Genomic DNA, 15,382 nt, shown 5'->3' on the forward strand with positions numbered 1-15,382 from the left:
AGTTAATTTAATATGCTATATAAATAGAATAAAAAACAAAACCACACAATCACTTCAATAGATGCAGGAAGAACATTTGACTAAATCCAACACTTTCATGATAAAAAGGCTTAACAAACTTGTAATAGAAGAGAACTTCCTTAACCTGATAGAAGGCACATATGAAAAACTCACAACTATATTGGATAGTTTCTAAGATCAGGAATAAGGCAAAGATTCTGCTCTTGGCACAGAGATATCCATTCAATATTGTACTGGAGGTTCTGGCCAGGGCAATTAGGTAAGCAAAAGAAAAAAATGACATCCAGATTGGAAAGAAAGAAGTAAAACTAGCTCTGTTTGCAGATGATATGATTTTGTAAAAACAAACAACCCAATTAAAAAATGGACAGAAGACCTAAACAGACATTTCTCTAATGAAGACACATATATGACCAGTAGGCACATGAAAAGATGCTCAATATTGCTAATTGTCAGAGAAATGCAAATCAAAACTACAGTGAGCTATCACCTCACACCAGTCAGAATGGCCATCACTATATAGTCCACAAATGATAAATGCTGAAGAGTGTATGGAGACAAGGGAACCCTCCTACATTGTTGGTGGGAATGTAGTTTGGTGCAGCTACTATGGAAAAAAGTATGGAGATTCCTTAAAAAACTAAAAATAGACTTATCATATGATCCAGGCAATTCCACTTCTGGGCATATATCCAGAGAAAACTCTAATTTGAGAAGACACATGGACCCCAGTGCTCATAGCAGCACTATTTACAATAGCTAAGACATGGAAACAGCCTAAATGTCCATTAACAGTTGATTGGATAAAGAAGATGTGATACACACACACACACACACAAACACACACAATGGAATACTACTCAGCCATAAAGAAGAATAAAACAATGCCATAATTTACAGCAACATGGATGGACCTAGATATTACCATACTAAGTGAAGTAAGTCAGAGAAAGACAAATATGTCACTTACATGTGAAATCTTTAAAAATGACATAAATGAACTTATTTACAAAACAGAAACAGATTCATAGACATAGAAAACAAACTTATGGTACCAAAGGGGAAAGGTGAGAGAGGGATAAATTAGGAGTTTGGGATTTGCAGTTGCTAACTACTATAAATAAAATAGATAAACAAGGTCCTACTGTATAGCACAGGAAACTATATTCAGTATCTTGTAATAACCTATAATGAAAAAGAATATGAAAAATAATATATATATGTGTGTATAACTGAATCACTGTCCTGTACACCAGAAACTAACACAACATTGGAAATCAACTATATGTCAATTAAAAAAAAATTCTAAGGAGTCCACTAAAAAATTGATAGACCTAATAAACAAGTTCAGCATGATTGCAGGATAAGAGATAATTATACAAAAATTACTTGTATTCTATACATTGGTAATGAACAATCAAAAGATGAAATTAAGAAAAATCAAGTACAAAATCTAATTCAAAAAGATGTGCACCCCTGTGTTCATTGCATCATTGTTTACAATAGCCAAGATATGGAACCACCCTAAGTGCCCATCAGTAGATGAATAGATAAAGAAGCTGTGGTGTGCATATATACATATATACACACAGACACATAGACACAGAATGGAGTGTTACTCAGCCATGAAAAGAATGAAATCTTGCCATTTGAGACAACATGGATGGATCTAGAGGATATTATGCTAAGTAAAATAAATCAGACAGAGAAAGACAAATATACTGTATAATTTGAGTTATATATGGACTCTAAAAAACAAAACAAATGAACAAACATAACTAAACAAAAACAGTCATAGATACAGTGAACAAACAGGTGGTTGCTGTGGGGGGGGTTGGGAGAAGAAACAGGTGAGGGACACTGAGGTGTAAACTTTTAGTTACAAAATAAATAAGTATGGGTATGAAATGTGCAGTGTGGGGAATATAGTCAGTAATTATATAGTATCTTTGTATGGTGACAGATGGTAACCAGACTTACAGTGACCATTTTGAACTGTATAGAATATGCATTTATTATCAAATACATGTTGGATCACTGAGTTGTGTACCAGGAATTAACATAGTATTATAGGTCAATTATACCTCAGAAACAAACAAATTCTTAGAAAAATAGATCAGAGGTGGATAGTGGGAGGAGGGGGAGTTGGATGAAGGTGGTTAAAAAGTACAAATTTCTATTAAGGTATATAAATACTGGGGATGTAATGTACAAAATGATTAAAATTAACACTGCTGTATGTTATATATGAAAGTTGTTGAGAGAGTAAATCCTGAGTTCTCATCACAAGGAAAAAATGTTTTTTTCTTTTTTATTTTGTATCTGTATGAGATGATGAATGTTGACTGGATTTATTGTGGTAATCATTTCGTGATATATTTAAGTCAGGTCATTATACCTTACACCTTAAACATATACAGTGCTGTATGTCAATTATATCTCAATAAAACTGGAAGAAAAATTATATGTAAAAAGAAATAGATTCAATGTTGATTATGTAAAGCAACAAATTCAAATGGATTCTTCTGATTGAATTTGGATAAATTTTAAAAGGCACATTTTAGGGTTGCATCTTCGTCCAGTGACCATAAATACAAAGTAAATACTAAACTTTTTTAATCCAAGGAAGAAAATACATTCTTGTGAAAATATTTAGGTTTGCCAAAGATTATGTCTTGTTAAAGTGAAACAGTTTATATGCCCAATTATTTGTTATATGGTTTCTGTGTAAATCTTTATAACTGGACAAAGTCAAAATTCATTGTCAGATATGAAGTCAGTTTAATGTTGACTTTATACAACAAATTTTGAAAATTTCCCATTTCCCCCCTCTATGCTTAGGAATAATTTGTGTGTTTTTGTCATTAGTTTAGTGTTTGAGTAATTGAGTAATTTTCCATATTTTTATTAGTAAAATTTTTTAAATAAAGAAAAACAGATATCAGTAGAATAAAACAACTTTTACCTAAATTTAATAACTCATTATTTTTCCATATGTTTCTTTTTTTGTTGTTCAAGTATATTAAGTTAAACAATAGTCATCATGATATTTTATTCCTAAATATTTTAATATATATTTAATAATTAATAGGATATTTTCCTGTCTAATCATAATACCATTTTTATAATCAAATAGCATTAACAATAACTTTTAAATGTTATCTAATATCTTGACTGTATTCAATTTTCCTAATTATTTCCAAAATGTCTATCACATTTGGTTATGTCTCTTAAGTCATTTACATCTAAATAAATCTCCCATCCCTACCTTTTTTTCTTCGTGACAGAGGTCAGGCCAATTTTCCTGTAAAAAGTCCATTGCATTCTAGATTTATCTTGAAATGTCCTACATACTGTATTTGTCTCCCTTGTGTTATTCTTTATCTTGTTCGTCTCTCCCCCGTATTTCCTATAAACTAGAAGTTAGATCTCAAGGTTTTATTAAGTTTGTGTTAGACATTTTTAGCAAGAATATTTCATAAGCAAGGCTGTGTACTTCAATCTTTTAGCAGCTTGAGATAAGTTCACATACCATATAATTCACTAAAAATGTACCATTCAGTGGTTTTTAATATATTCATAGATACATGCAACCATAGTCAGTTTTAGAACATTTTCATCAACTCAAAAAAAAAAAAAAAGCCTTTAATGATCCCCCAACAAGGCCTCTACTCTTCTAGACCTGAAAAATAACTAATCTACTTTTTGTCCCTGTAGATGTGTCTATTCCAGACATTCCATGTAACTATAATCATGCAGTATGTGGTCTTTTATGTTCCAATCAGAATAATAGCCAAGTTCTCTTTTTGAACTTGACAAAGTAATCAGAAGTTCTTCTGGAAAAAATTATGAGAATTGCCAGGAAAAGATGAAAAGAAGAGTTATGAGTGTGAATAGGTCCAGCAGACTTCAAATGTGTTGAAGAGCCATAGTAACCTAGACAGTGTGAAGTTGGGACTGAAATTCAGATCTTTAGACCTAACTCCAGCACTTTACTTTTTTGTCATGTGGGAGGTAATTAAGTTTATTTATTTATTTATCATTATTATTATTATTATTTTATAGAGGTACTGGGGATTGAACCCAGGACCTCTTACATGCTAAGCACACACTCTACCACTGAGCTGTATCTGCTACTCCTCCAGCACATTTTTTTAACCTTGAATTTGAGAATAATTTCAAATTTATAAAAAGTTGCAAAATAGTACAAAGAATATTCGTATACTCTTACCCATCTACCTATCATTAACGTTTTTTCCCATAAACTTATCATTCACTCTATTTTTTTAAGTTTTTTTTTAATTGAAGTGTAGTCAGTTTACAATGTATCAATTTCTGGTGTACAGCATAATGTTTGAGTCATACGTATGCATACATAGATTCCTCTTCATATTCTTTTTCATTATAGATTACTGCAAGATAGTAAATATAGTTTCTGGTGCTATGCAGTAGAAACTTGTTTATCCAGTTTTTGTGAGGATTTCCCTTGTATTTCTAATTGTAAGAGATAGTCTGCCACAGTTTAGTAGGTATCCTGTGATAATTGTTTTGTTTGTAGATGTAGTTTTTGGTGTATTTGTGGGAGAGGGTGAGCTGTGCATCCTTCTACTCTTCCATCTTGGCATCTCCCTCTACTCTGTTTTCAGATTGCCTCCTCTCTGTTACTCATTTACTTCTCCTGAACCAAAATGATTATTCCTTCATTTGACAATACAAAATTTGCTTGATTAAATATCACCAGATGTCCAGTGCCTGGAACATTCTATCCAGTTTTAACCCTTTCAATTCATTCTCTTATTTTTGTTTTATTTAAACAAATGTTGTACTTCTGACTATTGCCATTTCTACCTCGAATGTTTTTTAAAATGTGTTAAAATATTTTAGCGTATAGTCAGAAGGCTTTGTGGCTTGATTTTTATATTCTCTTCATCCCATAACTAATCATTCTAGAAAACTGTTTTTGTACTGTTTTGTGTTTAAGTAGCTGAAGAATCCTTAGGAGTTAAGTTGCCCACTGAGTGTACAAAACTAACCTCCCTCTTCCTACCTAATGGGGTTCCAGTCTCTTTGGGGTTTTCCTGAGTCATATGGCCTCAGAACCCTGAATTTAGTCCTGAACTAACCTGATTTTCTTGGATTTCTTTGGGTTTATGATTAGATTCAAAAGGTAATTCGTCGTTCAGGCTTATCCTGAAGGTAAATCTGGATGTTCTGGAACTGATTCATGATCTGAATGGACACTTATGCTAGCATATAACTAATCAACTGCTACCCAGTCCTGTGTACTTTGCGTTTGTTTCGTCTTTGCTCTGGTGAACATGAAATCCATACTCTGCCAGGTCAGGTGTGTGGCATTGTGCCAGTCATGATAGGGGTTTACTAACTGTAATTAGAGCTGGCTAATACTAATCAACCAGTCATCTAGCATTTGGTAGTATCTTTTGAAGTATATTTAAAAGCAGTTTCTCTCTAGTCCTGCAGTACATTTCTGGGTTAATTATTAAGGTTTTTAAAAATCTGTTTTGATTATAGCCCTTTTGTTCCCTTTCATGGACCTTCTTATTTTCTAAGCTGTAAATGATTTATTTGAAAGTTTCTGATGTACTTACCAAACCTCTTCTGAAAAACTTAGCCTCTAATCGATACAATACGGAAGTAGTGAGTAGATTCTTTTAACTCTTTGCTTCAGACTACTTTTTTGAAGAATTGAAAGGAAGTATTGAGCTAAAAAAGATAAGAAATAGGAATGTAGTGTATTAATATTGTTCTTAGTACCTTTGACACTTATTAAAATCTCTAGCAAAAGCTTCTGAGCAAACTCTCCAGAGAAAAGGTGACATATTGAAGAAATGGTAGAAATTAAAATTGTAAAGCACTGGGGAGTGAGAAAGATTAGATGTAAAAGATTAAATGCATAGGTTAATGTTTTGGTCGCCACAGAATAAAATACAGTTCATAAGTATAGTCTACAGCAGGTGGGTTAAAATTAATATTAAATGCCTTCTACTGAATTTCTACTGGATTTCAAGTGGGTATGTCTTAAAGAGCTACTGTATTTCTTTTCCTGCTTACTCCTTTATTTAAAGAGCTTGTTGAGATATAAATTATATGCCATATTTAAAAATTCACCCATTTAAAGTATACTTTATTAGCATGTACTTCATTCTTTTTTATGGCTAAATAATATTTCATTATATAGACATACACCATTTTATTTATCCATTCATCAGTTTATGGAAATTTGGGTTGTTTCCACTTTTTGGCTATTATGAATAATGCTGCTGTGAACATTTTTATACACATTTTTGTGTGCACATATGTTTTCATTTTTCTTGGATAGATACCTAGGAGTGAAATTGCTGGGTCATATGTAACTATACTTAACATTTTGAGCATCTGTCAGACTGTTTTCCAAATTGCATTGTTTTACATTTCCACCAATGTATACGAGTTCAAATTTCTCCACATCCTGGCCAACACTTACTGTTACCTGCCTTTTTGATTGTAGTCACTCTAGCAGGTGTGAAGAGAGATCCCACTGTGATTTTGATTCGTGTTTCCCTAATGGTTTATGATATAGAGCATTTGAATGCATTTTTTTAGCTGATTGGTTTGAACAGGCCTTCTATTAAGGAGATGGTATTCTGTAATGAAATGAGCATTGTTTTTTGTGAGAGTCAAAAGACTTAGATTATAGTCTTGCTTTTTGTATGTTTATAGGCTCTTTGATCTTGAATGGGATCTTTATCCTTTAATTGCCATTAATTCTCTGCCTTTCTTTACAGAGTGGCTGTGAGGACTAATTGAAATAAATAAATGAGAAAAGTTTTTGTAAGCTGTAGGGAGATAACCAATCCCTATAACTGATTGTTCTTTGATATTATAATTAGGTTACTCAGGCAGAAAAAAACATTCATAAGAGAGAGCATCTTTAAGGGGGAGGGGGGGGCCTCCATGGTTCTGCCTCCTTTCCTTTCTGTCATCTGTAGCACCAAGTTGGCCACAAGGAATTAAGCTAAACTGATGTGAATAACAAACTCTTGAGCTGAACTTAAATTCGTTTCTGGAGGATGGTGTGATGAACTCATTGAAATTATTAGTATAAATTAACATTATCTTACTCATCCACTTACTTGTATACTATGTTGATAGTATGTTTTTCTATATTTTCTGTCAGAACTTCCGTTGTCCATTGAATGAAGACGTAATTGCCCAAGCCAGGAAAATATTCTCTTCAGTAATAAAATACATTGTAGAAATGACTATATGGGAAGAGGAAAAAGAATTGCCTCCTGAACTCCGGATAAGGTGGGGAAATTTTTTAAAAGGGAGAAGTTTTGGTGATGATTATTTATATTGCAAAATAACTGTTGGAAAAAATGTCTTTGTTGTTGTTATTTACTGCTTAACTGTCATTTTGAAAATTTTATATTGAATTGCCTCTTGGAAATACTTCCAAAATGTCCATTTATGTGAGATGCTCTGCTAAGGCACTATACAGAAGTTAAGCTAAAGGAAGAACCTAATCAGGAACTTCTGATTTTTAAGAAAGAACATTTTGGGGTTCTTGTTTTAAATGGCTTATAAGGACCTTGCAGCCACTCATCTCAGTAGGGAAGTGAATTGCCCCGTTTGATCCTGGCCTGAACCAACCTCCAGGTTCCCTGAGAGGTTTGTGGGCAATGATAGAGACTTCGGAACAGTGTGTCTCTCTTCAGTCTAGGTCTTTAGCTCTTTTCTTGATTAAAAAGTCCGATGGTAAGAATAAGGAGATAGCCCTTTGTCCTGTGCTCTGGTATCTAGGCTTATTTCAGTTGTAGGGGATTTAACAGTTTGTTTAGCTAAAACCCAGCAACTTCTAACAGTCGTAAGTCTTTCAGTGACAGTAACATTTGCTCTTAACTTACAAATGCAAAAGAGAATTCCAGACCTGATCTGAAATACAGTTTGGGCCTTGTGGGGATTTTTCTACCTGTTTAATATTAGGAATTTTACCAAGTTGTAAAACAAATCTAAATACAGTTTTTTGAGTTTCCTGGATTTGTTTGTATTCTTTTAGGAGAGAAAATTAAGAATTTTAATTCTTAAAGACATTAAATGTATTGTTTTGACTCTTACTGGGCCATAAACTGCTTGGAGAAATGAAGGTCATTAGAGATAGTATCCACAATGGTTTTAATTTCAAATAGTTTGATAACGTAAGTCAAGCACTTTAAGAAACTTTGTATTGGTAAACATAATACTAGCAATCTGCTTGTCTAAAAAGGGTGTGTTGCTTGAGTGTAGTTGTGTATGTAGATAGCTCTGGACTTCAGATTCACAGATCTGAGTTCTGTTCCTCACTGCTTATTGATTGGCATTGGGACCATGGAGAAATCTTTTTGAGCACCCATTTCCTAAGCTATAAGAGGCCCAAGAAAATCTGCTCTTAGAGTTATAAGGATCAATTGAGTATTTTGTAAAAGCTTATTGTAACAGTTAAAAATTGATAATAACATCTGACATTTGTGTAGCCCATGACAGCCTTTTTCACATATTTTATAAGATCTTCACACCACTCTCAAATGTAGATATTATACTCTTCTTAAGGATGGAAAAGGTGCTTTAATTTTAGCAAGACTAAAAGCTTAAGTGATTTGTCTAAAGTCTCACAGTCAAATGGTAGTGCTATCACTTTAAATATATACACTTAAAAAAAAACTTTAATGTACTATAAAACCAGTGTCACTTAAATAGAAGGTAAAATCAAAAATAAATTCAATGAAAACTAAATGTTAATAAAATCTGACTATTGCCTGCTTGAAGGTTGTGAGCCCAAAGCCTGTCAAAATAAGAGATTGGCAGGAGTTAAGAGTGGTTTTAAAGACATACTGCCACTAACTGAGAGTAGTATTTTACCTCTGAAAGTAATAAGAAAAGTTGGGGGGAAAACATTTAATCAGGGTTTTTAAATTCCATGGTACCATACCACTTAAAATCATTTTGTATATTAGTGTTTAGTGGCATTTTTCTATATGTAGGAAATTACATGGTGCTGCTTTGACAGATGGCATATATTATTTTAGGCTGTTTCGTGTTTCCCTTTGTTATTTGTTGCAGTGTCTGAATATGTATCTTTTTTTTTTAAAAAACAGAGAGAAAAATGATAGATACTACTGTGTCCTTTTCAATGATGAACACCATTCATATGACCATGTCATATACAGTCTACAAAGAGCTCTTGACTGTGAACTCCCAGAGGCCCAGTTACACACCACTGCCATAGACAAAGAGGTTTGTGAGCTTTATTTGAATTATTATACTGTCTTCCATCAGCTTCCTGCAAGATGGTTGTTGACTCTCCCTTGCCAAGTGCCTTCGTGTTAGGTACAACCAATCTCTGTTTATTCCTTATAGCTTAAGTAAATTGGTTAAACTTGATTTTTCTGTGTGTATATATCATAGTTTTAGATTTGTAATTTTCCTCTTTTATTCTAAATAATTAGTTACTGAATATATTTGGCAAAAAAGTAACTCAACCTCAGTCTGTTTCTATAATTATTTATTGAATGAATGAATCAATTCATGAATTATGAAAATTGGTCATTTCTGAGGTTTTAACATTTATTAAAACTATTTTTGGAATAATATTTAGAGCATTGCTCAGCTTTTATTTAACACCCAACCAAAGCAAAATGCGTTCCTCAGGTATATGGAAGGAATATTAACCTAATCCGTATCCTCAAGAGATGTATAATATAGTGGAAGAAGCATCCTGGTATTAGTAATTAGTATAGTGATTATAGGGCTTGAGAAATCAAAATCCTGGCCACATCTCTAACCCACTAGTGGATCACAAGTGTGTTTTGGAGCACACGTTGAGGAATTTTAAGTTCATTCATGAAAAGTATTTAAAACATATAGCAGAAGTTTAGTAAACCTAACTTACTATTATCTGACAGAATTAGAATACACTTCAGTAAATAAAGAATTGACATTCTTGCCAAGCAGGAAATCTGGGATCCTTAAGTTTAGAAATTCCCTACTAGTGATATTGAAAGTTCTGAAGCTGTGTAAAGTTGCTAAACATTTATATTTATCATTCCAGTAATTGTCAATCTTATGAGTTTTAGCCAGTCAACAAATGATTGATGATCACGAGCTTATTGGGTCTTTGGGTTACATGTAACTTATTGTTTGGAATTGACAGTGTACTGCCTAATTCTCATGTCTGTCTCTAATTAGGGCCGTCGGGCTGTTAAAGCAGGTGCTTTTGCTGTTTGCCAGGAAGCAAAGGAAGATATAAAGGTAATTTTCTGAATTAGGGTCAAAAAGAGGATTTAAGATGAATTGCACGTTACAAGAGCTGAAATAAAATGGTTATATTGTTGAAGTGGTTTGACATCCTAAGTAAAGATAGGATTGGAGCATTTAGACCCAGAGATTTGGAACTGCAATAATTCTATGACTATTTTTTTGATGAATAGATTACTTAGTTAAAACAAAAATTTAAAAACTAATTTGTTTTTAATATTCCTTTAATTTGTAGAGTCATTCAGAAAATGTCTCTCAGCATCCACTTCATGTAGAAGTATTACACTCTGAGGTTATGGCTCATCAGAAATTTGCTTTGCGTCTCGGGTCCTGGATGAATAAAATTATGAGCTATTCAAGTAAGTGTATGCCTATTTTTCTTATTTTTCATAAAATATTATTTTAAAAAATAGCCACAAATTTAAAAATGTCACTGAGTATAAAATAAAATCTCTTTGTTTTTACATTTTATTTTCAGGGTTGCTTTTCAAGAGCTGTAAATAGTATTTTATTGGCTCTTGATTCTTTGATGTTGACAGAATTGCTCTTGACATCAAATGTGGGAGGATTGATGTTATTTTTTTCATATATTATTATAGGCAATGTACTTTTGGGAGAAATACTACAAGAATAAAAATTATGTGACTTCTTTTGTTTGTAGGTGACTTTAGACAGATCTTTTGCCAAGCATGCCTTAGAGAAGAACCTGGCTCTGAGAATCCCTGTCTCATAAGCAGGTTAATGCTTTGGGATGCAAAGCTTTATAAAGGTAAATAGATCATTACTTATGCTACTTACCATGAAGCAAAGGAAGATTATGCCCTTAAAGTGGAGTTGTAATCTCTTTTGTTTATTAAATCAGTTGACTTGATAAGATATTATACTTTCAAGGTGAGGTTAACCAATCAATATGTATTCTTCTGTGTTAAAATCCAGGGATAATTGCCTTTTAATTATAATATCTTTTCATTTAGTCAAGACCAGTAAAAAGGAGTGTGTGTGTACATATATATACATTATATATATATGCACATATATATGTATGTAGTAGTACCATTATAAAAGCTATGTTAAATTTTATTTTTAAAATCTAGGTGAAGAACCAAAAGTAAAAGGTGAGAGAAAGGCTAAAGGGGATGCAGAAGAGAAAGTACAGAGTAAGAGTAGTTTTTAGTGAAACAGAATGAAAAGGAATGGAGGAAGGTTGGGAGAAGTAGAATTAAGTAAGATGCAGTGGTGAGAGGGATACAGAAAAAGAGGGAAAAAGCATTACATGTATGTATTTTAAATTCTAACTATTAAGTATTAATGTAACAAATGCTATTACTATTTGAGTCCTTGAGGTCTATTAGCATGTGAAATATTTTTATAACATTCTGCCACTACTAATAGCTGGAATGTTTTTTTTGCCTTGGTGATACTCCCCTACTTCCTCCCAAAATGATCTATAGGTGCCCGTAAGATCCTTCATGAATTGATCTTCAGCAGTTTTTTTATGGAGATGGAATACAAAAAATTCTTTGCTATGGAATTTGTGAAGGTAATTGTTCTTTATAAATAGATATCAACAAATAGAAATAGAAAACCACTTTTGTAAGTGAAATAATAGTGGGGAAAATTACAAAGCAAGAATTTAATTTTATAGTTCATTTCTTTGTTAATAAGTTCATTTATTTTCACATTTAGTAGTATGGAAACAGTAGTCTGGGAGAGGAGATTGGTGGAAAATGACCTATTACTTGCCTAGTCAAATCAATGGGAAGTTATCACATTCAAGTATGCATTTATCCTTCCTAATCAGTAAAATTGATTGTCAGTAAAATTATAAGAGAAGTGACTAGTTGAAAGGTATAGTAGGGAAAAGGAACAGATACACAAGCTAAAAACGAGGCAGGTTGATGGGCAAGAGTTATAACACTTAACTATTTGGGGCTAGAATATAAAGATAAATCTTACAGCTTTTTGATATTATTTTATTGATCTATGGTATATCTTGTACATTGTTATATTTTTTGTATCTTTCAAGTTAAATTAGTTGGAACATGTACTTCTTTGATCTTCTACTTTGCCTTATACAGAGGTATCCAATAAATACTTGTTAGTTTACTCTGATTTTGAGTTGTAGGCAGTGCTGTAAAACTTAAGACAGAACAGAAGTAAGACCCAAGATGAAACTGGAGGCAGAGAATGAAATAATGATTGTCATAGGCAAATCATACTGTGGGATAAGATACCTGCACTTCCTGGATTTTACAATTAGATTGTTAAAAGTAATTAAGACATTTGGTTTCTTGAACGGTGACGGCAACTCAAATTATCAACTATTCTTCTAAAACTCTGTAGAGAGAGAGAATATTGGACCATATGTGTGATCTGAAATGAATTTTTTCCCTTTACAGCAGCAATTCTCCCTACTTAGATGATTTTCTTTTTGTACACCATGGTTACCTCTTAAACTTTGTATGAATTCTAATGGATACAATTAAATATACAGGTCAAGGATCTAACACTGTGCTTACACATAATAGATAGCTGCTTGATATATGACTAGATGTATTATTAATTTTGTTCTCCCAGTATGTCAGGGTTGATTTTCAGCTGGTATGTACCAGTAGGGATAACAAGTTATGTACAGCCAACATCCATTCTGTTTAAGACCGGATTGAATCTAATGGTTCATTTTCTGGGTCATATCACTTTTTAAAAACTTTAAATATAATCCCTGTCATGTTCCATTGGGGTAAAATCTGCTAAAAATTGCCTCAGATTCTGTTTGGAAAAAGGATATACTACACCTTTGTAGTCCTCTGTGATTTTTACCTTTGTGTGTGTATGTGTGTGTTTTGTTTTTTAAAATAGTTCTCACTTCCAACTATGTCAGATGGGGCAGTTGAATTCGTATTTGCTCTTTTGTTATTCTCTTCCTAGTACATTTTTGTTGACCATAGTATACCTTCTCTTGATTAATAGGAATTGTGATACTTGTCATCTTATACATAGAAACAAACACAACAGCTGTTAAAATTGGGATTTAAAAAATTTTTTAGTAGTTATTTATAATTGCTTCTCAACTTATTATTGTATCTTTCAGTATTATAAGCAGCTGCAGAAAGAATACATCAATGATGATCATGACAGAAGTATTTCTGTAACTGCACTCTCAGTTCAGATGTTTACTGTTCCTACTTTGGTATGTTTTGATTGGTCTTTGCAAACTTTCTAAGTAATACTTGTTTTGTCATTTTAAGAATTTTATTTAGTGTTGAATGAAATTAAAATAATTTCAGAATCACTGTGTTGGTCTAATTCCACTTGAAAAGTGGAATAATACTTCAGTGATATCTGCATGTGAATAATACTTTAACGATATCCAAGGACTAGATAACTTGTGGAGTGGGAGTGATGGCATTACCTTGGTCCAAAAATCCTGATCCTTGCAGGTGAAGTCCAGAGCTGTTTTCTCAGTTTTTAGAGTAACTTAGGAGCAGTGCCTTTTTAATATCAAAAAAATTTTTTTTGCTGTTCTTTAGGTTTTTTGTGTTGTTACGGGAGTTAGGGATAAGTAATTAAGTACGTACGATAAAGCAGGAGGAGAATATAATTGTCAGGCGTTGGCATGAGATGGTGCTGCATAGGCCTGGGAGGAGTGTGGAGGATTCTGCTTCCTTTTCATACTGCTACTTTTCCTGTTTCTTCCGGACAGTTTTGTCAACTAGTCCTACTTTCTCTTTTCAAAGGCCAGAGAAAAGGATGGGAAAGAGAAGTTAGATTGTGAGTAAGGGGAAGATGTCAGAGTAGATAATATATACCGTAGAAGTCTTGAAGTATTTGTTTGTTCTACTTTGCTCACTGTGTGATTACTGAATGATAAACATTCATGTAGATAATCCGTGTAATGGGCTTGAAGTATTCAGACAGATGTTTTCCAGTTGTGGAGAAGTAATGAACTTTTACTTTTAGAAAATAATTTCTCAGATTGCAGTTCTGTGAGACTAAGGGCTATGTTTGATGCTCAACAAACATTTACTAAAAATGACTTACCAACAAAATTAGTACATGAATTAAGTCCATACTACAATGAGTTAATACTAAACACAATATTATTGACATATTCTGCAGGCTCGACATCTTATTGAAGAGCAGAATGTTATCTCTGTCATTACTGAAACTCTGCTGGAAGTTTTGCCTGAGTACTTGGACAGGAACAATAAATTCAACTTTCAGGGTTACAGCCAGGACAAATTGGGAAGAGTATATGCAGTAATATGTGATCTAAAGTAAGTTGTTTGAGTCAAAAAGTGAAGGTATCTGTTAAACACAGTTGTGCTTACTCTGTCTTATAAATAAATCTTTTGATTTTCTAGGAATCTTTATAATAATGGCAGGTGCAAAGAACTAACTGTTATTGTCATGTCAATAAATGTTTTAAGAGATGACTTCTTATAGAGTTAAAACTAAGTTAATAAAGAAGGTACTAAGGAAGGGCCTCTCACAGGAATTTAGGGTCTCTTGGGGTCACTAAATGAATCTCCATCGTAATTACCATGCCTTCCACTCACTCCCATTCATGCGTTGTGGTTCTTCCCCTCTTGTATAGACTCTTTTGCTTAATTTCAGATGACCTTGTTGATGTGAATTTTTTTTTAACTCCCCTTTTCATACATATAACCAAGTTATTTGTATTCATCAGGGGTTTCTTAAGTTTTTCTCCCTGAAGAGAACAAAGAGTTTCCTTCTCAACTAAAGTTGGAATCACATAGTAGATCACATTCGGAATCATTGGACCTAAAAGGAAATAAATTTCCATTTGTTTTAGAAATAGATGGTGAATATTATAAGGATTATGTTTATTTAGAAATAGATGGTGAATATTATAAGGAATATGTATCAACTATTCAATAAGTCATAAACTTCAAAAAATTCTTTTAAGAATATTTAAGACAAAATATGTTTCATTTCATTTGCTATTTTAAAGAAGAGCTCTAAGGTATATATATGATTATTTATTCTAGTCCTTAAGGGGGAGAAAATCATTCTAATTTTGTCCACTTCTTCTAGTGACCATGTA

The 15,382-nt window shown here is 32.8% G+C and overlaps 1 protein-coding gene across 2 annotated transcripts in view; it reads left to right on the top strand.

Moving 5' to 3' along the window:
* The window catches only part of UBR1 (ubiquitin protein ligase E3 component n-recognin 1), a 116,376-nt gene that overhangs the window by 23,998 nt on the left and 76,996 nt on the right, over nucleotides 1-15,382 (top strand). For both annotated transcript variants that reach the window (XR_010380872.1, XM_010994960.3), the window contains exons 5-12: nucleotides 7,199-7,329; nucleotides 9,156-9,294; nucleotides 10,246-10,308; nucleotides 10,550-10,673; nucleotides 10,976-11,083; nucleotides 11,766-11,854; nucleotides 13,406-13,504; nucleotides 14,434-14,591. Coding sequence is in view for 1 of the 2 variants with exons in the window: in XM_010994960.3 (XP_010993262.2) it covers nucleotides 7,199-7,329; nucleotides 9,156-9,294; nucleotides 10,246-10,308; nucleotides 10,550-10,673; nucleotides 10,976-11,083; nucleotides 11,766-11,854; nucleotides 13,406-13,504; nucleotides 14,434-14,591 (911 nt within the window). In the remaining variant the exon portion in view is untranslated. The remainder of the gene's footprint in view (nucleotides 1-7,198; nucleotides 7,330-9,155; nucleotides 9,295-10,245; nucleotides 10,309-10,549; nucleotides 10,674-10,975; nucleotides 11,084-11,765; nucleotides 11,855-13,405; nucleotides 13,505-14,433; nucleotides 14,592-15,382) is intronic.

The sequence above is a fragment of the Camelus dromedarius genome, chromosome 5, assembly GCF_036321535.1.
Source record: "Camelus dromedarius isolate mCamDro1 chromosome 5, mCamDro1.pat, whole genome shotgun sequence".
Classification (NCBI taxonomy): Eukaryota; Metazoa; Chordata; class Mammalia; order Artiodactyla; family Camelidae; genus Camelus; species Camelus dromedarius.